This window comes from Cyphellophora europaea (assembly GCF_000365145.1).
Source record: "Cyphellophora europaea CBS 101466 unplaced genomic scaffold supercont1.11, whole genome shotgun sequence".
NCBI classification, from domain to species: Eukaryota; Fungi; Ascomycota; class Eurotiomycetes; order Chaetothyriales; family Cyphellophoraceae; genus Cyphellophora; species Cyphellophora europaea.
Window position 1 is genome coordinate 677,091 of NW_008481799.1, and position 24,015 is coordinate 701,105.

The window sequence follows — 24,015 nt, forward strand, 5'->3', positions numbered from 1 at the left end:
TCTTGCCCTCTTCATATCCCTCGTAATAGAACACCCGTAGAAATGACACTCGTCCAAGAAATATAACGTTTGGAGACATGGGTTTTGAGCGTGTGAAAAGGAACTATGCGGCTCTCAGGTTTGAGGGCCGTAAGTGAACGTGTTACAAGACATGTGTCCAATGTGACAATGGTCTTCTAAGGCTTTTGCAGCTGGGCTTTGCGGTAGAGCTGTGGAAGAAACAGATGCGTTAGCGGATCGGTTCTCTAAAGATTAAGCAAACAGGGGATGGCAGCGTACCTTGAGGAATCCAACACAGACCAGCAATTGACACAGCAACCCGACCCAAAACCAAGGTCCTAAGCCCACGCCATCGGCAGCCGGGTTCGGGAACACCGGCATAGGCCCCGTGCGATGCGGCGCCACCATGCGGGCCAACATGGTGGTGAACGCGCCCACGATTTGCGCGAGCACGAGCGTGAACAAGGTGTGCACGCGCGTCAGACTCATGAGTAGCATGGTACCGATGCCGACGCCCTGCAGAGCATCCAGGACACCCAGCCAGAGCCAGACGCAGCGGCTCAAAAGCGAGCCCAGGGCCGGGGAGGCGGCCCACGGGATGTGGGCGCCGACGCCGGAAAGAGCCCAGAGCATCTGGCACCAGCGCGGGGCGCCGAGGCTGACGGCGAATATGGGGATGATCCAGGCGTGCGACTTTGTGAGGCGGCCCAGCACGGCCATGATTGCGAGCCAGAAGGGGCCGAAGAAAAAAAACGTTAGGAGTGCGACGGCGTAGCGCGGCGCGGATGGGGAGGACCATAGGAAGAGCCAGTTGCGCGGGTAGTTGGTGGAGAGGAAGAAGGTTTGGAGGACGACCGCGACGAGGAACCAGAGGACCAAGGGACGGCCGAGAAGGGAGCGGTAGAAGGAGGGCACGATTCCCGGTTGTTGACGGTAGCAGGAGGGGAGGCCGAGGAAGACGACGATGCCGATGGCCCAGAGGAAGAGGGAAAAGGGTATGCCGAGGCCGAGAAGGAGCTTGGATGTGCCCATCGCGGAGGCGGCGTCGGCACTCTTGGTCGTCTGCGTGAGGAAGGAGCCCCAGTACCAGAGAAAGGCGACGAGGAGCTGCTGGAGTCCAGCCATGATGGCCGCGCGTGAGGCCCAGACATCGGCGGTCATGCCGGCTTCAGTGCCAAAGTTGAGCGCAAAGAAAAGGGCGTAGGCTGACGAGCCGAAAGTGTATGCCCCTGCGGCAACGTTGTACAGGCGTCCCGTGACTTCGGTGTCTTTGCTGGCGCTGCTAATGGCCAGCATCATGAATGCGAAACCGAAGAAAAAGAAGGGGGCGGATAGTAGATATATCGGTCGGATGTAGCGATGGAGTATCCACCAGCCAGCAGAGGTGACCAGGTAGATGGTGCACAGCACGTAAAGCTCGATGGCAGGTGCGCCGATTTGTCCGGTTAGCAGAGTCAATTGGTAGGGATTGGCGCAGAGGATTTGGCCCTGTTTGGTCAGGTTAGCTAGAGGTCCAAGCCAGGTAGGGCGGACTTACCAGGGCGAGTAAGATTGTATAGTAGTGCCAGGTGCCGGCTTTCTGCAAAAGGAACTTCTTCAAGCCATTCGGAACTTCATAGTCGTCACCCAGTATACCTCGGAAGTCCGCTGCATCGCGGGAGTCTCTGACTCGAGCCACGTAAGCAGAAGCTCTAGGGGTTTTGGATTTCTCGGACTTCATGCCGTGGAGCAAGGATGTTGTTGACGAGTTTGTCGAGCTCATGCCGAGGGACGCATTGTGGTAGCCGGCGAACCAGTCTTGCTCGCTCTTTACCAGCCAATCCTCGATGTGCGGCCCGAATTGATTCGAAGACGTATCTTTCTCGGCCAGGTCATCCAGCAGTTCTGAGTAGGCTTGGTAGTACCTCATCTTCGGATCGTCGAAGACTGGAGCCGTCTTCTCCATCTGCTGACCGGCGCTCTTGGAACGAATAGAGCCGACACTGAGTCGATGATTGGTAGCTGGAGGGAACAGCGCGCTGGGTGTCAAAGGCGTTGTCGGCCAATGCGGCGAATCACCGCGGCTTTGACCCGGAACTGGAGCGTAGTTGAAGTAGCCCGAGTCTGGTGAGTTCCGGCCGTACTGTGGAGGGAGGTGTGGCGAAGTCGGGGTCGAGGTGGCATCCATAGACTGATACCATCCTGCTTGGGATGCTGCTTGGGATCCTCCTTGGGATGACCCAGGGCGGCTGTTTGTTGGGCTTGCATTCCGGGACAAGCTTCTCGCCGATGCTGGTGTTAGCATTCCAGGACTGCCGAGAGGCGATCTTCCATAGGGGGTTCGGGCTGGTGTGGTCATCGGACTGCCCATTGGAGTGGAACGCAGGCTCAGCAGGGGGCGCGTTATAGCTGACGGCTTTGGCGTTCCATGCTTGTAGCTCTTCTTGATCGACGTCAAGTATAGAATCTCCAGATCTTGGAGCCATTTTTGGACGGGGAATCGTTGAGTCACACAGCATGCGCGCATCGATCTCCGAGTTTCAGGTTTGGAGGCCATCGCGATCAAAATCGCATGATGGAACTGCTTGATCATGTGCTCCGTGGTCATAGACTCGACCGGGAACCACCAGCCAGGCATATTACCAAAGCCACCCACTCGTGCACCAATGCACAAGGCTCCCTTTCGACCGAACTCGACCGCAACAAGACCAAAGGGTTCGTCTCTTGAGGGCATTAGAGCAAATTCTGCGCCCTTGTGGATGTACGGCGGGATAGCAGTGAACTCTGGCTTGGAATATACCCTACCAGGAAACATTTTCATCATCTTCTCTAGCTTGAGAGCCGCAAACTTGCCGTACAGGTCGATGACAGGACCAATACAGATCAGTTGAGACGAAGGATACTTCTTGAGAATTGAGGGGAAGACATCAGCGATGACATCAACGCCCTTCTGCTTTGACCATCTCCCTATGAAGATGAAGAGATCGGCATTTGGGTCGATGTTGAGTCCAGCCCACTCTTGAGCTTGCCGACGATACAGAGGTCTCTGAGCTTCAGCCTCCTCGTCGACTTGTGGCTTTTCGCTGGCTGCGGCCTTGACATACTCTGCAAGGTCAGCCGGATCCGGGTTTGGTAATGATCCAATACGGCTGATACTCCAGAATATGGGATATCTCTGAAGTGTCCGTTTGGAGTATTTGTCGGAAACGCCCACAGCACCGAATCCGCTTTGGTGCTCGCGCAAGTAGCTCACGCCAGCGTGCAGCAGATTAAAAACGTCTCCAAATCGGATGTACTTGTTCACAACATCCTTGCCCAGATTGAACGTTCCACACATATGTTGTATGTCTTTCTCATCCTTAAGAGACCATAGCCCTTGGAATTCAGCATTGTGAAGTGACAAGCAGCAGGGCACTGGATCGGGCAATAAGTAGAGAGGTGCCACTGCACCGTGGTAGTCGTTGATGTGATAGATGCTTGGGTTAAAGCGTTTGATGGCGGCCGCGATGGACTGATTCCAGGTCGAGTAGTAGACAGCGCTCTCAAAGTCGTCCATGCGAGGGGGGTATGGCTCGGCGGCTTTCCTGGCCCTGAAGACCGGAGCGTCCAATAGAATGTAGGTGACGTTCTTGGTCGTGTAGCAGTGGACATGGACACGGTATTCCACGCCGAGGACAACCACTCGGAAAGGCTCACTCTCGGTACTCTCATCTGTTGGGTAGTTTATGCCACCCATACAAGGGACGACCCAGAACAATTGTCTGTCGTGGATGGTCTTGGCCATCAGGGAAGCCATGGCTCCCAACCCACCGATCTTGACCTTAACTTTCCAATCTTCTATCTCATATTCAATTGTCGCGATGAGAACGGACTTCTGAGGCGTTGCGGTAGCAAGCTCATAGTTGTAGCCGGCGGGTTGCTGGGGCAGGCTTTTCCCAAATATACGGGCTAGCTCCTGGCTCTCGATTTTCCGGGAAGGCTTCAGAGACTTGAACGTATCGAACAATTTCTTCGCAGGAGCATTGGCCGTTCCGAATTTGTTGAACTTGACGCCATAGAACACTTTGGCGAATGCCCATGCCCCAAGAATGCCGGAAGCCACAGGGATCAGACAGAGTAGGACCATTGCGACTGCTTGGGCAGCAACTGATCCCACCGGAGTGTAGCCGAAGCTGTAATTGCCATCATTCACTAGAATACGATAGCCAATGCCGCCCACCGGGACTGTAGAGACGTTGATGACATTCCTGGCAATCGTGGTCGGCTGCAGCCAGTCAAGCACAAAGTTTCGGTCAATGTCGCCAAACGCTGCCGACTTGTCAGGATTGCCATCTGGGTTCATTCCCCACACGTTGATGATGAAATCGGTCGGATATTCAGAGTAGAGGTCGAAAGTCCACGAAGAGTTATCGGCCAACTTCATCTGGTTATCGAGACCTTTGTCGAAGCCCCACTGGTTCCAGATTCCGTGAACAAACGCATGCGGCCACCTGCGTTCAAGGGTCGAGCCAAGATCGCTATGTTGAACATGATGACTGCTGCCGGCGGCCCTGCCCCAGTACTGGAGAGTAACATGGTCGCCCGTCCAGGCCTGTCGTTTGGTGCCTGACCACTTTTGAGGAATAACGGTGATTTCTTCGTCAGTATACTTCTGCCAGCTACTCCAGCTGGAACCCCAATTGGTGGAGTATCTCAGCATGTCCGCACCTGCTGCACGTGGTTTCACGCTCATTTGCCCATCAACATCTTTCTGCAAGAGACCAGCAGTATAATTGGACGTCAGAGGGAAGACCATAGGGTTGTCGCTCGCACCAATGCGGAACATGAACTTGTCCTTCGCGTTTGTCGAACCAGTTCTGTCGGCATTGGTCGCATTGGTTACCGTGTATGTATGGACACCGTTCGCAACATTTCGGAGGTTTGCACGGAATGACCAAGCTGTCGGGACGTATCCTACTTGACTTGGCACGTCATCATCGAGGGGTCCACAGCGAACACTGTCTGGGTCAAGCTCTGCCGCCTTGCCTCCTTGCGCGGTAGAATTGATCACAAGGCCATCAACCACGCTATTGCAGTCCATCTCTTGGGAGAACCGGATCTCGATAGGCACAACCTCGGTGTCGTCGTAAGCAACTGTCGACGCCAGCCTCTCATCGTGATGAGGAAGAACGCGCGTAATCACAGGGTTCGGTTCGAGCCACTTATCTGCAGGCACGAGAGCCTTGAAACCCCATGGCTCCAGCTCCACGGACGGCAGGCAGCCATTGACCTCATCAGAGCCTTCGATACCAATGACGAATCTTGACGTCTCGAGTGTGTACTCTTCGTAAGGATAGAAGAGGTTGCGGACCGTTGTGTTTGCATCGTAAGGAGACAGAATAGAGCCGTTCACACTTTTGAGGCTGGAGCAATCCGCTTTGTAAGTAATGGTCGTGTTGTCGTTGTGGAAAAGCAGCCAGACACCCAGATTGCCAAATTCCTGGCCGTCAAAGTCCTGGACCGCCTCGCTGCGGCCTCGATAGACGCTCCATAGACCTGTGGGTGAAGGCATGCCTTGGCTTCCACGGAGATAGACGTCACGCGTCCAGGTGGCGAGAGTCGTAAGGTTAAAGCCATCGTTGAGGGTCGGATAGTGGTCTCGGAGCTCAAACATGCGCTTGAAGAGATTTCGAAGAGGGTGAGAAGCGTCCCGATGATCGAGACCAACTTTGTCATCATAGCAGCCGTATTTGGAAGAGTTGAACGGCATGTCGACATACAGTTCTTCGCCCAGGTCGTAGCAGCCATGCAATTGCCATGCCCTGCTGGATCCATAAGGCGTGCGACCGTAGACATAATCTGGCGCAAGACTCTCAATAAGGTAGTATTCCTGTTCCTCTCCGTAGAACATCATAGGTGCTCCAGGAAGCTCCAACGTGGTGACAAACAAGCCAAGAAGTTGCCTCGACGTACCGTCTGCAAGGGCGGGCCAGCGGAAAACATCCTGGTTGGTAGTACCAAACATATGTCGTGGATCAAATTCCCCAGTGTTTGCGTTTACCATATCCTGAGTGAGCAAAAAGTGGTTCCAGATGGCTGCCCAATCGACACCGAGCATGCCCCAAGGTCCGTCAAGGCCAAGGAAACGAGTGAGTGAGCCATACACATCATAGTGGAATGCCGCACCGTCAAGAGCAACCTTGTTGAGGGGCCGAACATATTTGCTTGGATCCGTGTCTCCGTTGCTAGTGATAGATTCAAGCTCGGTAAGATGCTCCTGATCAGGCTCTTTACCACGACCAAAATAGATCGAAGCAAGCTTTGGGTCGGCCACAAGCTCGCCAACTATAATGAAGTTGTCTTTGCCAACTGACCGGGCGCACTGGCGCTGATAGTCGGAGAAGTCTGCCTGTGCGTCGATAGTGACCTGTACCGCTTTGTCGATACGGAAGCCGTCAATGTCAAGCATTGTAATCTGTAGACAAGACATCCTGTTGATCTTTTCGAGGACCGAAGGCATCCATTCTCGAAGACGATCCTGAACCGAGGCAAATCGAGAGAGCTGGTTGACGTAGCTGGGGTATGAACCGGTTCCCTTGATGTCTCCGTACATATCGAACTCACTGGCGCGGCACCCGTGGAAAGCGTCACTGACATTCTTCGGGAGAGGCCAGCCATTTTGTTCCCATATTCTTGGATATTCGCAGCTCGCGTTCCACTCGTTTCCAGGAACGAAGTCGTGGTATCTCTCTGGGCCCTTCCAGAGATAATCGTATTCAGAAAACCTGAACTCGGCAGTCTTATTCGTAAAACCATTGCCGTACGCAAGGAGATCGGTCATGCTGCGGGTATGGATTAGTGACCGGGAAAATTGTGGGGGGGCGGGAGGGGACCTACGTCGAGACAGTGTTATCAAAAATCACATACATGCCGCGGCGATGTATTTCGGAGATGACATCCCTCCACTCTTCGATGTTGCCATGATGCCTATCGAGCAGTGTGAAGTCGAGAGGACCGTATCCATCCGGGGACCACGGCATATTCAACATCATTGACCCGGTAAAATAAATCGTCTGGCGTAATCAGTCTGACTGTGGTCTTGTATAGACACCGCCAAGCTCATACCTTGATGCCCATGCCTTCCAGATAGTCCAAGCTGTCATATAGACCAGCAGTGTCTCCTCCAAACCGGAACTGATTGGCCATCCAATCCGACTCGAAGACGCTTTCATTAGCATTATTGTTCGTAGGGTTGCCATCGATGAATCTGTCAATGGTGAGGACAAAGGTAGGCATGCGCCAATTTGATGGCGAAGGCTGAAAGGTGTGATTGTCCCATTTGCCCCAATAATCCTTCGGTTCGACCGCGGTTTCGTTCTCGTTAAGATTATAGCCGATGTGCTGCTGCTCGAACCTCAAGCCCCAAGCCACGCTGAAAAGCACAAACGAAACGAATAACGAATACATGGTTGAAGCAAGAGGTCTAATAGCCTCAAGCAGCAGTGAGCGGCGCGCTGAACACAGCTGCAAAGGAATGACTGCTCAAAGGGAAGGTGAGTACATCGCAGACAACCGTGAAGGCAAGTGGGGGAGCCTCGAGACTGATGATCCGGAGTCACATCGGAGTCGGCTCCATGCTCAAAGCTGATCGTCTCGATGCTTTCGTCTGATGTCAGGAGTAGGCGGGCAGCTGGGATGCCGCCACAAGGTTCCAGACAACGCCGAGGAGTGACTGCCATGCTCAGCTCACCACAAGGTCCCACCTTGTATCATCCGACAGCACATGTGGCGCGCAGCATATGCTTCTGGAGCAGGACCGGCCATCCCGGCGTCAAGTGAGTCAAATTGGGGGAAGCCGGGAGTGGTTCCATAGATGGAGCATCTTACCACAGTAGTCAGCCCAAGCAGCACGTGCTCGGGTATCCAATTGGCCGTTGGTACCCATATATGCAGGAACTGCTTTGGATCGTCCGAGAGGGGACCAAGAACAGCCCCTGATCATCCACTTCTGGCTTTCTGATAAGAGGTGTGACGGATTCGCCTAAGTGTGTCTGAGCCGAGCTCAAGTCGACAAGCCCTACACATCTGTCAAACGTTGAAAAAGGCAAAGTACGGAGTACGGATCCGCTTTCTGCCAGGTACGAAACAGCGCAGATGCTAGCAGCACTTGGTGTTTGTCTTGGTTCCGGCTTAAAAAGTCTGTCCATAATTTCGGCCCTGCTGGTCGACGACGTTGATTCTTCTGAAAGTGGATCTCTCAGCTGTCCACAGAACGGAGAGCACACACAGCTCGGATACCTGGTACGGACATAAGTGGTTCACGAGTCAAGATCGTCGTGCAATACAGCAAGCACCGAGGCGGCCGAAACCGGCCAGTCTCAGAGCAGGCTTTGACCCGAGACTGTGGTGCAGACATTGTGTGCGAGTGACAAAGCCTCAGCCGAACGTACCGTTCCCGCTCCGGGTGTGCCACGCAGCCTGGGGCAAGGATCGTGGCCTGTGGAACTGCAGGGTCCCAACGTGTTGGGACAGATGCTAATTCGACCACAGCAAAACTGTGTGTCTCAAAACACAATAATAAGCGCGAGATAGCCGAATTCGGGAATCCACCAACGACCACATGCAGGGGCTGCTGGCCCGCTCGCCAATCGAATGACGAAGAAGCTCCATGCTATGATAACAGAGATGAGGCAAGAGGTCTAGATTGGGAACAGTGGAAAGAGACTTTTTCAGACCCGATTGTACCTCCGTAAAGAGTTTTCCCGAGCTCGCGCGCTGCCGGACTCGGCGCTCGTCAGTATCACCTGCATTAGGCTAAACTCAAGCCAAGCTTTGCGCCAAAAAACCTTCGCGTCACGTCAGCGCGTTTGCATCCTTTGCTATTCAGGGGTTCACGAAAACTCGTGAAAGGCTGTCAACCGGGAGTCCGGGGGAAGGTCGCACGAAGGAAACGATATTACTAATGTACGCAAATGCATGTCTTGCAAACTTCTGCATGTGACGTACCGGCTTCTTCCATGCTGAATTAGGTGGCGTGAAGATTTTCGGACACCTGGGTCCGTGACTGTGGCCAATTGGAACTATCACCGCGTGGCGCGAGCTATTTCAGCTGAATCAGAGCCGGGGTTGGTTATCGGTGCAGGGTTCATATCTGCAAGAGTCGAATGGTGTCAATGAGTCTAACGACTAGCATACCCACTATGGTTTGAAGCTATAGCAGGGAAACCCCTATGAGGCTTCCATGGCTGCTCGCTAGCGCACCGGCTTGCGCCTCCGGAAGACTCAGGGAATGCCGACGCGACCAGAGATTGTCATGGTTCTGGCCAGTGCGAAAAGTCTTGCTATCCGATGTTTCGATTCGCGACAAGACAAGCAGCCCCTATTGATTGCCATCGTGCGCCTCAGAATTGTGAGGTCCACCACAAACTAGCGAGTCCCATGTTCGCCTCTCCATGATCCAGAAGCATTTCACTTACTACCCCTACCGGTACGTCTCTGCGAGCCTCGCTATGATACCAAGGCTATCTCTTGCCTCCGCTCCTCAATACCTGCTGTCGTAAATCCACTTGCCCTCACGGGCTTTCAACTCAGCCATCAATGCATCACAACGATTCTTCCCAGAGCTCGCTCGATGGATCTCTCCGCAAAGGAGCGGCCAGCAAAGGTGCTGGGTCCTTTCGGTTGTCGCGGCCGATCACCATCTTGCTCGGAGTCGCCTCTGTCGTAGCTGTCCTAGCGATCGCCGTCCCTCTAGGAGTCTGCTTCGGTGGTGACGATAGGTGTGGGAGGAGTTCTTCACAGGAAGCAAAAAGTCCCTCAGCTACCACCTCGAAGCTTTCTGAAGCTGCTTCCACCGCAGCGCCTGTGACGTTTCCCACGCCGACTGTCACACCTCTGACAGAGAGCACCAATCCGCTGCTAGTCCAGGGCTTCGAATGGTACATCCCCAAAGACGGCAAGCATTGGCATCGTCTGTCTTCCGTATTGGGTCAACTGCATCAAATCGGTGTAACCAATCTCTGGATTCCACCGCCGACCAAGGCAGCTACCGAAGGAAGTATTGGTTACGATGTGTACGATCTGTGGGATCTGGGCGAGTTCGAAACCCATGGTCGTACCGCCACCGCTATGGGCAGCAAGGACGACTTGGCTCAACTAGCCGAAGAGGCCCACAAGTGGAACATCGGGATCCTCGCCGATGCTGCATTGAACCAGCGAAGTGGTGCGGACCACGTAGACTCGTGCGCTATAACGCGACTCAACCCGGAGAATCGAGAGCAGGCCATCAACCCAACTCGAGTGTCGCCGGTGTGGGTGGGCTTCAACTTCTCATCACGCGGCAACCGCTACAGCAACAAGCTATGGAGCTGCGACGACTTCTCGGCCATCGACTACGACCAAGGCACGGACGCTAAGGGCGTCTTCAAAGTGGACGGCGTGAACAATGATTTCGCCACCGACGTCTCAACAGAGAACGGGAATTTTGGTCAGTACTACCCTCGAAAGCTATCCCCACTATCAATGTGCATGATCTCACTAACCTGATCCCGATAGACTACCTCCTACTCGCCGACGTCGCCTACGCAAATCCGTCCGTGCGTGCCGACGTCAAGCTCTGGGGAAGTTGGGTCACCGGCCAGCTGGGCCTTTCCGGTTTCCGCATCGACGCCGCCAAACACATTTCCCGAGCCTTCATCCGAGAGTGGGTCACCAGCATCCCAACCAGTTCCGCCATGACCTTTGTGGCCGAGTACTGGACAACCAACACCGAAGGCCTCATCGCCTACCTCGAGGGCATCGACCATGTCGCCCGAGTCTTCGACGTCCCGCTCCTGGACAAATTCGCAGCCCTCGGCCGCGGCGACGAGACCTCGCTGGCCACGATGCTCAACGACACGATCCTGTCCCAGCAGGCAGACAGCGCCGTCACCATTGTCGCCAATCACGACACTCAAGCGGGTCAGGACGCCGACACGATGCTCGTAGAAGAGTGGTTCCGGCCACAGGCCTACGCCTTCACGCTGCTAAGGCAGGAGGGCTACCCTTGCATCTTCTACGGTGACCTGTTTGGCATGTACAACGAGTCAGGAGAGTTCGCTCCAGCTCAGAACGCGGCGGTCATTGGCAAGCTGGCGGCCGCGCGAGCGTACTTTGCGTATGGCGAGCAGGAGGATTATGCCAGCGATGAATCGTCTGTCATGGGCTGGACGCGGAGTGGTGATGACAAGCACGCAGATGGCCTGGCGGTCACGATCTCGAGTGTGGAGGACATCTCATCGGCGTCTGTCTCCATGGCTGTCGGAAAGCAGCATGCGGGTGAGACGTGGATCGATGTCCTTGGCGCCGTCAAGGACTCGGTCAAGATTAATGATGACGGCGAGGGCGACTTCCCCGTTCCGCCGAAGAGCGCGAGCGCGTTCGTGAATAAGGACGCCTGGGATAAGGTGCCCATTACGGATTGGAGCTTCAAGATATACGACTAATTAAGAATTATGACATTTCGCACGGAACCCATGGCAGCCCTTGATCCTTCCTCGATTACATCGCACTGTCAGGATGCTGTATTCTCCAAGGTTTCGGGATGAGTTTTCCCGGTCAGACTCTCTCATTGTCTTGATGTTCCCAAAGCAGAACAGTGCTGTGTGTCTGCTGATCTTCAAAGATGCTCATTGTCGCATGGAGGAGGCAGTGCAACTATATGGCTACTATCAGAAGTCCCAAACGCGGCGGCTTCGCCCATCATTGCCGTATCTGGACATATGGCAACCAACGCTTCACGGCTCTTATCTTGATCAGAGATGCATCACAAAACCAAGACAGCCACTCTCCTCGTGGCTAGAGGCATCATCTGATCAAAGTAGGGCGTCATCCAGCGGTGATTGTGGCGACTTCCCCAGAAAATGCCAAGGGTCTAGATAACGGTTTCTCAACGACTTTGAAGTCAGAGAGCACAGCCTCTGCGCAAAAGCCCAGTCCCAATATCGCGAGGCTGACCGAAAGGCTCAACTCCCAATCTTCCGTCAGAGGAAGGACTTCTGCCTTGGGGGATCAACCATGCAGTCACCGACTCTGGCCAGCCAATGGGAAGGTGCCTCAGCCCGTATCCCGCAAAGTCGCCTTGCGAACTGCGAACCATTCTGCAAACCAGCGACGGGCCACCTTGAACAGAGCCTGGCCACGAACAGCGAATGGAGACAGTTGTTACATTCCTTATCTCTCGAATGTTCGGAATAAGCTTTTCAATCGCCGCTTCCCCTTCGGCTTGTGACTTCCATCAGTCTCAGCCACGGCCACAATGTCCACGAGACTCTGGGAGAAATCCTCCTTTTGGCTCGTGGAAGTCTTTGGGAGACAGGGTCTCCCTAGCGCTGCGGATACAAAAGCGGAGTTGTCGTCGATGTTGAACGGAAACTAATTCATCATCATCCACACTCTTCTACGACTTGGCTTTGATCGATATCAACAGCCGCTGCATACTTGCCAGTGCGATCTGTGCCTCAACCTCAGAAAGCAGAATTGAGAATTCTTGAAGGAATATCTCGCTCGACCCGACATGAACTATTCATCGATCTTCCCGAAGTCTTCTCCAGAGGCCCCTGCGCGGGAACCAATCCCAACGAGTCCCGCGACCGCGCCAATAGCGCTCGGTGAGCGTCCAGGGAAGTTCAAGGACCTAAACGACTTTGCTGGCTACGAAAATGTTGATTCTGCAGATTCGCATTCCGCTCTTAGCCGCGTCGACATGCGGCCCGAATACAAGGCAACCAATGCTCAAAGGCTTTTTGTTCGGCAGATCATCCATATCAGAGATGTCAACGTCAACTCACGTATCCACGACCGGATCATGCTCATCATACGATTAGACGGAAATTCATTCACCTGCCTGACGTTCTGTCGTCACGACGCCGAAGCGGTAGTCGATACATATCTCTGCGTTGATCATGCAGCCCTCACAGCCAATGAGAATGAGATTATAAGCTCATCCAGCAATGGTCCCTGGTTTAATATCTGCGTGCAGCTCTCTTGGGGAGGCCGACAAGCGAAGCCGAGAGCAAGTTCGCTCATCAACCTGAGGGAGCTCTGGCACATCGAATCAAGCGAAGGCATCACATTTGGTATTCTTGGCAAAGTGCACAAGAAGAGCTGGAATTCAGCCACCGACCGGATGATCGAGATCTTTTCAAAGTCTTTGAAACAGCACTCCACAGCTCCAGAAGGGTTTTCGGTACGAGCTCCGCTGGGTCCGACTGTCAGTGAGCCAGCAAGACGCCGGGAACGAGAGAGAGAGAAAGGCAAGGGTAGAGAAGTTGAGTCAGCTCCACAGTCAGAGAGGGTTCTCGGCAGACGTACTGTCCTCCACGATGACGACCCTGGATGTGGGACAAAACACAAGACCGGTGACACGCGGCGGACAGAGGACGAATTTCACGCAATCCAAAGGGTAGACCCAGGTCGCCATGGAAGGAGGAAGGGCGGCTTTTTGGGCTTTCAAGCTAGAAAGGGTCAACACTAACCGTTGGGACAATGGATCTAGGCGTTGTGGTTGGTTTCGCGGAGTCATCCTCGAGTAATTGATTTCCCAACGAGTAAATCACCTTGAGTTATGAGGAGCGTCTGGAACATGAAAAGGCAAGGGGTCTGGCGGCACCAAAGTCGGGAGAGGCCTTTGACAGCCGACTCTATGCATGCTGGAAGCTGAATACATTACTTTCGATTCGAGCATATCTGCCGCGTATTGAACCCATGGCCGGAGGCGCTGCTAGCGAAGCCCACGCTGCATGAGCGGCGTGGGAGCGACGAGATTCAAGGTCCATTGCAAATACAAGATCTGTCCCGTCGTCTACTCGGGTGATGCCGAAGATGAAAGCAAGAACAAGTTGGGGCCAACTTCTTATCGATAAGTCTTTCTCCAAAATCCTTGGCACATTTTTTTTCGAAGTCTTCGATCTTTACCGCTCGGCCAAAAGCGCATCCTACTTACCACTGCTACACTCTCTTGTACACATTTCAGACCCCCGTCGAATCCCACACAGAACCCGACAACATCCAGCAACACCGAACATCTTCGTCCACTCACGCACACACTACCGTCACCATGCCCCCCTCCAAACGCCAACGCACCGTCCCCACGTCCCGCACGACCAAAGACCGCAAAACGCTGGTGCGGCGCCTCCACGCCTCAATCCAAGACCTAGCCACCACACACCGCTACATCTTCGTCTTCTCCGTCACCAACACGCGCAACACCTTCCTGAAACAAGTCCGCGCCGCCTTCTCCGACAGCCGCCTCGCCATGGGCAAGACAAAAGTCATGGCCGTTGCCCTCGGGCGCGATGCACAATCCGAGGTCGTGCCCGGCGTGAGCCGCCTCAACCCCTATTTGAGCGGTGAGGTGGGCCTGCTGTTCACGGACCGGGATGTCGCGGACGTGGAGGCTGCGTTTGCGGGCTTCTGGAATGCGGATTATGCGCGGGCGGGCGCGACGGCGAGCAGGGCCGTCAGGGTGCCGCCAGGGGAGATAACGACCATGTACGGCGTTGAGGGCGGGGAGGAGGATCCGCTGCCGTTGGCGATTGAGCCGCAGCTGAGGAAGCTGGGCGTGCCGACGCGCATCAAGGCTGGGAAGGTCGTGCTCGAGGATGCGCCCGAGGGCGGCATGCTGGATGTCGGGGACGAGGGCTATCTGGTGTGCAAGGAAGGAGACGTGCTGGATTCGCGGCAGACCAGCATCCTGAAGATTCTGGGCGTCAGGATGGCAGATTTTCGCATTCAACTACGCGCCGTGTATGACCGGCAAGAGGAGGCGGTGAAAGAGCTAGGCGGTGCTGACGGTGCTGGGGCCTGAACGCTCTGTTTGCATTGATTCCCAAAAAGGAGACTATGGCGGCGCGCGCGAAAGGAGCAAGTCGCAACCAAGCTGCAGGAAGACCGCACTCCAGCACCAGCACCAGCACCTCGCCAAATGCTGCGTCTGCGACCACACAACGCCATGCCAAGCAATGTACATTGCCCAAGGAACGGAACAAGCACGAAATCGCTGACTGCGCAAACGCGCAGCCCCCGCAGCGGAACTCACAGCTCAATCCACCGCCGCAGCACCTCTTCCCCACTGTTCGAAACCTGTTCCCTCCATGACGGGCATGAGCGACTTTGACCATCCATGAGCCCTGATGCTGCTCGCGCCGATCTACTAGTACCCGGGTACGCTTACCGTGGTGCGTGCGGGGGAAAAGGTTGCGAATAAGGAGTCAAGACATGGGTGTGGGTGGGTGATCGTCGCTTAGCTACCTGTACGTACCTTGGGTATTTCTCAATTGCGGGGAAAGGCCGGGGGAGCGAATACCATGGAGAAAATACGGAAGCCACTTGCGCTGCATTTCAACCCTCGGGACCAGGTCATCGGAAGAGGCACGGACACGGGCGTACTGTGTTATGGAAATGGGGGAGTCCTGTACTACGGGCGGAAAAGTCTCATATAGAAAAAAGCCGCTGGGGTGGCATATTTGACTTCCCTCCAAACTTCCTACTCTTGACGTTAAATGGTTTTCACGGTAGCAGATTAAGCAAACATGGCCAACTTGACAACGCTCATAAGTACCCTAATCACAGCCAACCATATCCTGCATTACCATTCGGTGTGCGATGCGTACGGCCACATATCGGTGCGACACCCAGATGAGCCGTCCCAATTCATCATGTCCGCCGACCGAGCTCCCGCGCTCGTCTCATCGGCAGACGATCTTGTCACCTACCAGGTAGAGGACGCATCGGCCGTTGATCCCGACTCTCCACGCGGGTACATCGAGCGCTACATCCACTCGGAGATGTACAAGCGCTACCCCGAAGTCAACAGTGTGATCCACGCCCATGCTCCCGAAGTCCTTCCCTACGCCATTAGCGGTGTGCCGCTGAAGCCTGTCTTTCATATGCCGGCCTTCCTCGGTCTGGATATCCCTTTGTGGGACATCGAGGATGCTTACAACGAAACCGACTCGCATGATCTGTTGGTCCGAAACGAGCACGAAGGCGCTAGTCTGGCCTCATACTTTGCAGCGCCGGAGAATGAGACGGCTCAGACCGACATCCCTGACCGTAAAGTCGTCTTGATGCGAAAGCACGGTTTCACCACGTTTGGCACAGAGATCGAGATTGCCGTCTTCCGAGCAGTCTTCACAACGGAAAACGCTAAGGCACAGACAGATTCGGCCTTGCTCCGAAATGCGTTTGGTGGTCTTGCAGCTCAAGGCGTGAATTTGCAGGAATGGAGCACAGGGGCGGAAGGAGATTTGATGGAGAACAACTTTGAACCTTTGACTGAGAGGCAGGCGGCAGACGCAGAAGAATCGATCGGCCAGACTATCAGCCGTCCATGGAACTTGTGGGTTGCCGAGGTGGAAGCGAATCCGCTGTATCAGAACAATAGTTAGCGGACGTAGCGTGAGTACAGTCCCAAGGACGCAGCAATGTCGATAAGAGCGGCGATGTCTTAACCACCAGAGCAGAAGAGCTCGGACGTGTTTCTTTGAATGATCTTTGCATGCATTAGAGAACGCTGGCCACTTCACGGAGCAGTCGACAAACCTCAATATGATTTTCCCATTTCCATCCCACTATCAATTCTGCCCTGAATTCGGACTCCGGATCGTTGGCGGAGGGGTCCCTTTGAACGCCATGAGTGTGTCCCTGCCACGCTCTATCGCATAGTTGGTGATGGCTGGAAATCTCGGTCAGCCTGTCGACGCCACCTCAAGTCAGCAAATCAGCGACGTTCATTGGCATCTCGTCGATCTGTGTCGAGTAGTAGAGTTCGATGTCACGTAGAATGCGAACATCGTCGCTGGTGACAAAGTTGATGGCAACACCCTTCCGGCCGAACCGGCCACTTCTGCCAATGCGGTGGATATAGTTCTCACGGTTGCTGGGCAGATCATAGTTGATGACGAGAGATACCTGCTGGACATCGATACCGCGAGCCCAGACATCAGTGCTGATCAGGACCCGACTGTTGCCCTGGCGGAAGTCGCTCATGATGCTGTCTCGCTCCTTCTGAGGCATCTCGCCGTGCATGCTGCTGACAGTAAAGTTGGCTTCGCGCATTTTGTCGGTCAGCCAGTCCACCTTCCGGCGAGTATTGCAAAAGATGACGGCTTGGGTAATTGTGAGTGTGTCGTAGAGGTCGCATAGAGTGTCGAACTTCCATTCCTCCTTCTCCACCGCAATGAAGTATTGCTTGAGACCTTCGAGTGTCAATTCGTCACGCTTGACGAGAATGCGCACGGGGTCGGTCATGAATTTGGTGGTCATGTCAAGAACATCGTAAGGCAAGGTGGCTGAGACGACCACAACTTGAGTGGCAGGAGGTAGGTAACGGTAGACGTCGTAGATCTGCTCCCTGAAGCCTCTATTGAGGAGCTCATCGGCTTCGTCCAGGACAAGCATCTTGATATGGCGGGTGCGCAGATTGCGACGACGGATCATGTCAGCCACTCTGCCAGGAGTGCCCGAGACGACGTGTTGGCCATAGTCAAGTTTTCTGATATCCTCGCCAACGTTTGTGCCACCGATACAAGCGTGACACTGTACGTTCATGTAGTCGCCGAGGGCCATGATGACATTCTGGATCTGGGTTGCAAGTTCGCGAGTGGGTGATAAGATGAGCGCTGCCACAATCAGTCATTGATCTAGCGATAGGGCGCTAGAATTTACCTTGTGTCTCCCTTGTTGCGGTCTCAAGAACCTGGAGTATACTGATTGAGAATGTAGCGGTCTTGCCAGTACCAGACTGCGCTTGCGCAATCGTGTCGCGACCCTTGCAAATCTGTACAATAGCACGAGACTGGACAGCGGATGGAGACTCATAGCCATAGGCATAGATACCGCGAAGCAGGTTCTCCTTCAAATGCATATCTTCAAAGGTGGGGGCAACAGTGACCTCCTTCGAGGTTGAGAACTCCATCTTGTCTATTAAACGCGTTAGCGTGCACATCGGTGTTGGAAAGAAAGTGTAGCCCTACCCTCGGCATTGCGATCGATTGCGTCTGCCATGTTGTATTTCGTCTGTGCAAGTAGGAGAATGTCTGAATCTTTTTCGAGAGTGCACATGCGAAGAGGATTCAAAGGCAGCCGCAAGGACCACTTTTTTCGGTCGCTTAGTTTGCCTGTTTGGGTGTCTTGGCATGGGCCACCTGAGCAGCGACGGTGACACTATTTGTCGAGTTGAAGCGCTTCTCCTACCCGATTACACGTATCATTGGAACCGCAGACCCGGAGCAAAGGTTTTTAGACGTGAGACTAGTAACGTCGAGTGCTTCAATCGTTGTCTCAGCAGGCGCCGTACTGGTAACGTGCGAGTGAATATACATGTCAGTGGAATGCAAGCGTTCGAGCAACCATAGATCCTACGGAGTCAGAGCGGACTTCCGGCCCTCAACGCTCCTCTCGTTTCCTCGAAGCAAACTCAGGCATACTTCACGCTGTATCTGTGCTAGATGTCTGCTTCCCAACCCGAGTCTTATCCCAGGTCAAGTTCACCGGATGTCTGACCAGTCCGGGCGACTTTGTGTCTCTGCATATATCGCCAGAAAACCTCGAATCTTGTCTTCGGACCACTCTTCAATACCCAGAAGCTTGTTGTCCGTTGTTTCCAGGTGCGAGAGACCACGAGCAAAGTCATGCACTATCCAGTCTCGGAGTGCTCGAAGATCTCGCTCTCCCTGGTCGTATGCAGCCTTTCCTTCGCGTACACAGGTTGGGTGTCAACACTCATTGGCTTGAATTCACTCCTGGACAGACGTCCTTGGCGAGCCGAAGCAGTTGATTCTGCCTAGTAACCATGGATTTTATCAATAGGTAACGATTCTCGGTCTCATCGGGCTTCTGAAGAACGCTGACAATCGCCTTGGCAATGTCTGAGTGACTCCTTAATGACGCATTCACGTCGCCGCCCTTGAAGACTGGATACGGCTTGCCCACCAGGTTGATCAGGGCTCCGAAATTTAGTGCATACTCCAGGAAGTCGCCAGTGGTTATGCCAGAGTACGTGATCTTGCCCTTCTCGACAAGCTCATGGATGTGACCTTCGATCAAGAGCTTGGGCACGAAAGCTGGGTTCGCTCGGTTCTCCGGCACACGCATATCGACGCCGTAGTAAGAGGGCACGATGCGGCATACTCCAGCTTCAACGGAAGCGGCAGCCTAGAGCCATCTCAGGTCCGGTGGTAAGGCGCGAAAGAAGGCTAATGACCGCATCGTGGTCTCGCAAACTGGCACCAGTGTAGGCAAAGTGTACTCGACCTCAGTCACTTGAAGCCTCGCCGTCTCGCCATAGCTGCCTGTGGTTTGCTTCGAGTCTCTGGTGAGGATCGTTACTTCGAATTCTGCATCCAGAAGCTGCTTGATGACTTCTGGCCCCAAGTTGCCATTGACCTACGGAGTAACAACTCGGTGACTGGACACAATTATGCACTTCCGAACTTACATTTGCTATAGTAACTTTGCGAATCCTGGCTTCAACCATGGTCACTTAGATACATGTGACGTTTCAAGTGGCGGTCTCTTCTCTGCATAAGACGGACTTCAACCGGAGCCAGGCCATCCATCATTCGGCGTGATCTTGGCATTGTGACTTTGAACTCGCACTGCGCTTCGCTTGACGTTTCCGAGCCTCATCGATGATGAATGTCTGCGAAATGTGCACTATTTCGGTATTTGTAAGGGACCATCGTTTCTCTGAGAGCGGCGTGCGTGCAATCACTCGCTCTTCCACTCAGTAAATTCTTCATCAAGATGCTCTTTTAGCTTCTTGAACTGGCGACCAAAGTTCTTGTCGCATCGCCAGCAGATGAGATCTTGTTCTTTGCCGATCCTGACATTTTGGTAGGCAACCGTCCTCCTGACATCATCTTCGGCAAAGGGGAAGTCATTCAGAGGCAAGAAGAAGTCTGTATTGAACGAGTTGTAGTGCTTAGGGTGCTTCATTGATGGCGACATCATGTCTCGAGAAATTATGTGAAGATGTAGATGGTTCATGGATGGATGAGCATGGAAGCCCACTCTGATATCCGCGGTGTAATCACGTCCTGGTGGCAGTTGGTCGGGCGTAGGAGGATCTTCGGAAAGCATGGCCTCGGTTCTCTTGTGCTGTGAGGCAGAGTATTGCTGAAGTTGCCGAGCAAGCTCAGATGCGGCGAGCTTTCTGCAGTCCTCCGCTTCAGCCCGACAGAGCGCCAGGAACCCTGGGTCTTTCAAGGCCTCATGGGGATGGAGCACGTATTTGCTGGGATTTCTTGGCAGAAGCAGTAGATGAACAATCGCCTTGGGCCAAGCGTCGCGGATCAGGACAAAGTCATCATTGAAACGCACGACTTGCTTGGGATAGGCCTTTGGATCCTTCACATACGCATATAGCCCGTTCCTGGGATCACGAAGATTGGTAGGCTCGTCTGTACGAACCTGCCGCGTTGTCCGGAGAGGCGAGGAGCTGGGTTTGGCGGCCATGAGCTCAGTGAAGGCGTTTCGCGGTTTTTTGTGGGCAGGCTCGGAACAGGCATCCCGTGAAGAGTCGGCTGCGGACTTCATGGTGAGTCATAGGGAAAGAGATGGATTGGGACTCTAAGCGTCTATCATTCATAGCAGGAGCAAAGGCAGATCAGTGGCCAATAGCCAGCGTTAGATCAGATTGGGTAGAGGTGACGCCTAGCAAGGCTGCCGGTCCTGCCTACCCAGCCTCGGCAGACGCAGCAATTGCCTCGTTTCAACTTTCCCCAGCTCAGTGCTGTAGGCAGTGACATCTAGAAGACTGGACGAGTAGCTCCACGATCAGTTGGCATTAGGATCGATGGCGCTCGGTTGGATGCCGGAAAGACAGACGTTCTGATTCCGGAAGAGGTGGTGCGGCAACGGCGTTTCGGCTCTCATCTGCCACTCGTTCGTTCTTTCTGATGTCCTGCAGGCAGAAGACCAAATCGATTGTACGGATACATGACAAGCGACTTGTTTCTGGCGTTGCATATCTACGCGGTACAGCAGTTACATACGATTGGACCAACATCACGACCGAGTGAAGCGGTCTCAGATGGAGTATCAACAACACTGCAGACGTGGTTGTCGGAAGCTGTAACTGGTCATCGGAGAAAAGATTCATCAGCCTGGTTCGATTTAAGCGATGAAACAGTCCTCTGTCAGTGGTGTGGATGGCGAAGATAGACTTGATGGCGCACACGCTACATTGATTATGCCAATTTCCCGGCGCCGACCGTCCCCACCGTGGTCAGTTGTTTCGAGTGATTGGCGAAATTGCCATTGGTTTGGTACTGCAACAGGGCTCCAGCTATCGGAGAATTGTCACCGTGCGAATGCAAGATGGGAGGACAATGGACGGCATCAAGATCAGCTGTGCAGAAGCTGGCGTTGTAGGATTATATCGACACTGCGACTTGATATTATTGTGGCGCAATCTGCACAAGACACATCAGTGTCAACAATGAACACGCCCACAGAGTTAACCCCGCGGCAGCCGGACCTTAACCAAGACCGCCCTAGTACGACGCCTAAGACGCCACGCCTGTGGTATCACAACCGCTTTGGGACCAGCGACAGGAACATCCGGACGAAGTAGACTCCATCGCCTTCCCTGCCATCTCGACTCGGTTGCTCCAGTTCCAATCAACACTTGCCGCAGTTCCTCTGGGCGCTTTCCTTGCCTTCCTGCCGTCTGCCTCGCCTCTCTCCCACACCTTCAATCGTCTGGGAACGCCTTCTACGTACCCAGCTGTTCCTCACTCGTCTTTTTTTCTCCGACCATCTGTCACTCGTTTGTCCCTTAATTCTGTTCCTCTCACCCTGTTGTCGCTCTCTTGAACCTCTAATCCTGTGTACGCGACCGCTGGTCCCTGGCCTCACCCACGCGCAGACTGTTTGGCGAGCTTCAGAAGGACTTCCAACAACTCGAATAGCTCTGAACAACGCTAGCCATTTGGATATGAGGTCGATATGATATTGGATACACAACGGACAACAAGAGCTTTGGGTGTCTTTGCTGTCTAGGTCACTTGACACCATGTTTACCTTGCGGCAAATGCGCCTCTCCCGGACGCTCGCCGCCGTTGCACTTCTTGCATCTACCACGGTGGCTCAGAGCTGTGTCTCCCTGTCCGGCTCCTCACAGTGCGCAGGCTTTGACTCCAGCTCTGTGTCGACAACTGGCCAAGTGCAGGACTTCTTGTGAGTCGAGCTTTCTGAAGCTCAGTACCACAGCTAACAACTCTTGCAGTCCGTTCTTGTCCTTCGTCTCCAATGTCGAAGAGTTTGACCGCGAGCTCGCTAGATACGTGTCGCAGGGCTACGTATCGTCCAAGTATGTGAATCTATTTGGATGCGATAACATCAACTTGAGTAATACCACCGACTACTACGCCCGCTATACAACCACCTTCCTCTGCAATGCTATCATTCAGAACTCGCGCGATGCCTGCAGCCTAACAGACGAAACTGCACCACCTATGTGCGCCGACTCGTGCGCCGACTTTGCGCTGAGCGAGGAATCTATCGTAGGAAGCAATGAGCTCTGCTCTGGCCGGAGCGGTAATTACGCCCAACAGTTGAGGGCCGACTTTACCGACTGTTATCTGCCCACGCTCTCCATCTCAGGCAGCTGCATCAGCGGCGAAGACAACGAACCCGACGAGTGTGGCTTCCAGGGCAACCTCATGGGCTTGTGCAACTTTTGTCGCGGCAGCCCTGAGAATGGAACCGATTCTTGCTGCTTGACCTCCAATGCCACAGGCCGCTGCGAGAACGTTGAGCTACCGGTCTTTTCATCCATTCCTGGTCTCGTCTCCACTCCTACCAGCTCCCCTACTGCCAGCAGCACTGCAACCTCAGGATCCAACAATGACAATGATGGTGGAGCCGGCGGAGGTGGAGGGCTCAGTGGTGGAGAGATCGCTGGCATCGTTATTGGCTCTGTGCTTGGATTCCTCCTCTTGCTTGCGGCGTTGATCTTCTGCTGCATTTTCCTGCGCAGGCGCAACCGCGACGGCAAACAGGGCAGCCTGCTCAATCAACCATCCCCTCAACGACGTGGCAACACCGCTTCGACTTACCCTGCGCCTCCATCTTCCCAGCAAGGGTACGAAGTACTACCAGGAGGTCGCGTTGCTCGCATGTCGGCGCTGCAAGACAATGAGGGTCCACGCAACTACACAGCCAACACCGACCGTTACGGCGACAGCCCTGATTCAAACGAGAAGGCCATGGGCATGATTGGGGCCCGTAAACATGACTCGCCTGGCTCAAAAGAGGCCAGCTCTCCCTCGAGCAACGACTTTTCTTCTCCGGAAGGCATGGCTAGTGGTCAGTCAGAACAACTTCCGTTCTTCAAGGACTACTACTCGAACGAGGATATTCACCCTGGCGACAAAGTCGCAACCCTGTGGGCTTATCAGCCAAGGGCTGGCGACGAGTTTGAATTGGAGCGTGGTGATATGCTAAAAGTCGTTGGCATATGGGATGATGGCTGGGCAACGGGTGTCCGTATCTCCGACCGAGCCGAAGACTTCGAGGGTAAGCACAAAGCTCAGCGAGACTCTGGTGTTTCGAACGGCTCGAGGCGAGAGGATTCGCCAACGCCACCTGGGGAGATCAAAGCCTTTCCACTTGTCTGCGTCTGTTTACCAGAGGCCTGGAGGAAGACGGTCGAAGGCGACACTTCCACCGAAAGTGGCTCAGGCGGTCCGCCTACGGCATAGGCCGTGCCTCTGGACCTTACGACGAATCTGATTAGCCAGGAGTTCCGGGATGAAAAACATACAACAGAACCCGATATACCATACCCAATACCCAATATCCACGAAATACGACATCTCCTAATATCGATAATATCATACTTGCCGCCTCTTGATGTCGAATGTTTCAAGGTCGTCTGAAGAGACGCAGACATCGGAATGTCAATTCGAGCTATTGACATTCTTCGGCCCGGCACTTGTGGATACCCCTTACTGCGTATTTTCTTCATTTCACAATTATAGCACTGATGCGCGCCCACTTTGAGGGCGACAG

General features: G+C 54.1%; 9 protein-coding genes across 9 annotated transcripts; 5 read left to right on the forward strand and 4 right to left on the reverse strand.

Moving 5' to 3' along the window:
- Positions 1-252: 252 nt before the first annotated feature.
- Positions 253-7,425, reverse strand: HMPREF1541_09928 (uncharacterized protein; the record flags this gene model as incomplete). The annotated part of the gene is made up of 4 exons (XM_008714600.1): positions 253-1,488; positions 1,538-6,800; positions 6,856-7,031; positions 7,084-7,425. 4 exons carry the CDS (start codon positions 7,423-7,425, stop codon positions 253-255), a joined length of 7,017 nt encoding a protein of 2,338 aa, XP_008712822.1.
- Positions 7,426-9,555: 2,130 nt separating this feature from the next.
- HMPREF1541_09929 (uncharacterized protein) lies at positions 9,556-11,441 on the forward strand (the record flags this gene model as incomplete). The annotated part of the gene is made up of 2 exons (XM_008714601.1): positions 9,556-10,444; positions 10,513-11,441. 2 exons carry the CDS (start codon positions 9,556-9,558, stop codon positions 11,439-11,441), a joined length of 1,818 nt encoding a protein of 605 aa, XP_008712823.1.
- A 1,070-nt stretch (positions 11,442-12,511) lies between these two features.
- On the forward strand, positions 12,512-13,471 carry HMPREF1541_09930 (uncharacterized protein; the record flags this gene model as incomplete). Its single annotated transcript, XM_008714602.1, has 1 exon — positions 12,512-13,471. One exon carries the CDS (start codon positions 12,512-12,514, stop codon positions 13,469-13,471), a length of 960 nt encoding a protein of 319 aa, XP_008712824.1.
- A 582-nt stretch (positions 13,472-14,053) lies between these two features.
- HMPREF1541_09931 (uncharacterized protein) lies at positions 14,054-14,803 on the forward strand (the record flags this gene model as incomplete). Its single annotated transcript, XM_008714603.1, has 1 exon — positions 14,054-14,803. One exon carries the CDS (start codon positions 14,054-14,056, stop codon positions 14,801-14,803), a length of 750 nt encoding a protein of 249 aa, XP_008712825.1.
- Positions 14,804-15,527: 724 nt separating this feature from the next.
- HMPREF1541_09932 (uncharacterized protein) lies at positions 15,528-16,385 on the forward strand (the record flags this gene model as incomplete). Its single annotated transcript, XM_008714604.1, has 1 exon — positions 15,528-16,385. The coding sequence occupies one exon, from the start codon at positions 15,528-15,530 to the stop codon at positions 16,383-16,385; it is 858 nt and encodes a 285-aa protein (XP_008712826.1).
- Positions 16,386-16,704: 319 nt separating this feature from the next.
- On the reverse strand, positions 16,705-17,914 carry HMPREF1541_09933 (ATP-dependent RNA helicase fal1; the record flags this gene model as incomplete). Its single annotated transcript, XM_008714605.1, has 2 exons — positions 16,705-17,618; positions 17,665-17,914. 2 exons carry the CDS (start codon positions 17,912-17,914, stop codon positions 16,705-16,707), a joined length of 1,164 nt encoding a protein of 387 aa, XP_008712827.1.
- Positions 17,915-18,720: 806 nt separating this feature from the next.
- Positions 18,721-19,474, reverse strand: HMPREF1541_09934 (uncharacterized protein; the record flags this gene model as incomplete). The annotated part of the gene is made up of 3 exons (XM_008714606.1): positions 18,721-19,152; positions 19,222-19,383; positions 19,436-19,474. The coding sequence occupies 3 exons, from the start codon at positions 19,472-19,474 to the stop codon at positions 18,721-18,723; spliced, it is 633 nt and encodes a 210-aa protein (XP_008712828.1).
- Positions 19,475-19,707: 233 nt separating this feature from the next.
- Positions 19,708-20,535, reverse strand: HMPREF1541_09935 (uncharacterized protein; the record flags this gene model as incomplete). The annotated part of the gene is made up of 1 exon (XM_008714607.1): positions 19,708-20,535. One exon carries the CDS (start codon positions 20,533-20,535, stop codon positions 19,708-19,710), a length of 828 nt encoding a protein of 275 aa, XP_008712829.1.
- Positions 20,536-22,015: 1,480 nt separating this feature from the next.
- Positions 22,016-23,705, forward strand: HMPREF1541_09936 (uncharacterized protein; the record flags this gene model as incomplete). Its single annotated transcript, XM_008714608.1, has 2 exons — positions 22,016-22,179; positions 22,229-23,705. 2 exons carry the CDS (start codon positions 22,016-22,018, stop codon positions 23,703-23,705), a joined length of 1,641 nt encoding a protein of 546 aa, XP_008712830.1.
- Positions 23,706-24,015: the final 310 nt, after the last annotated feature.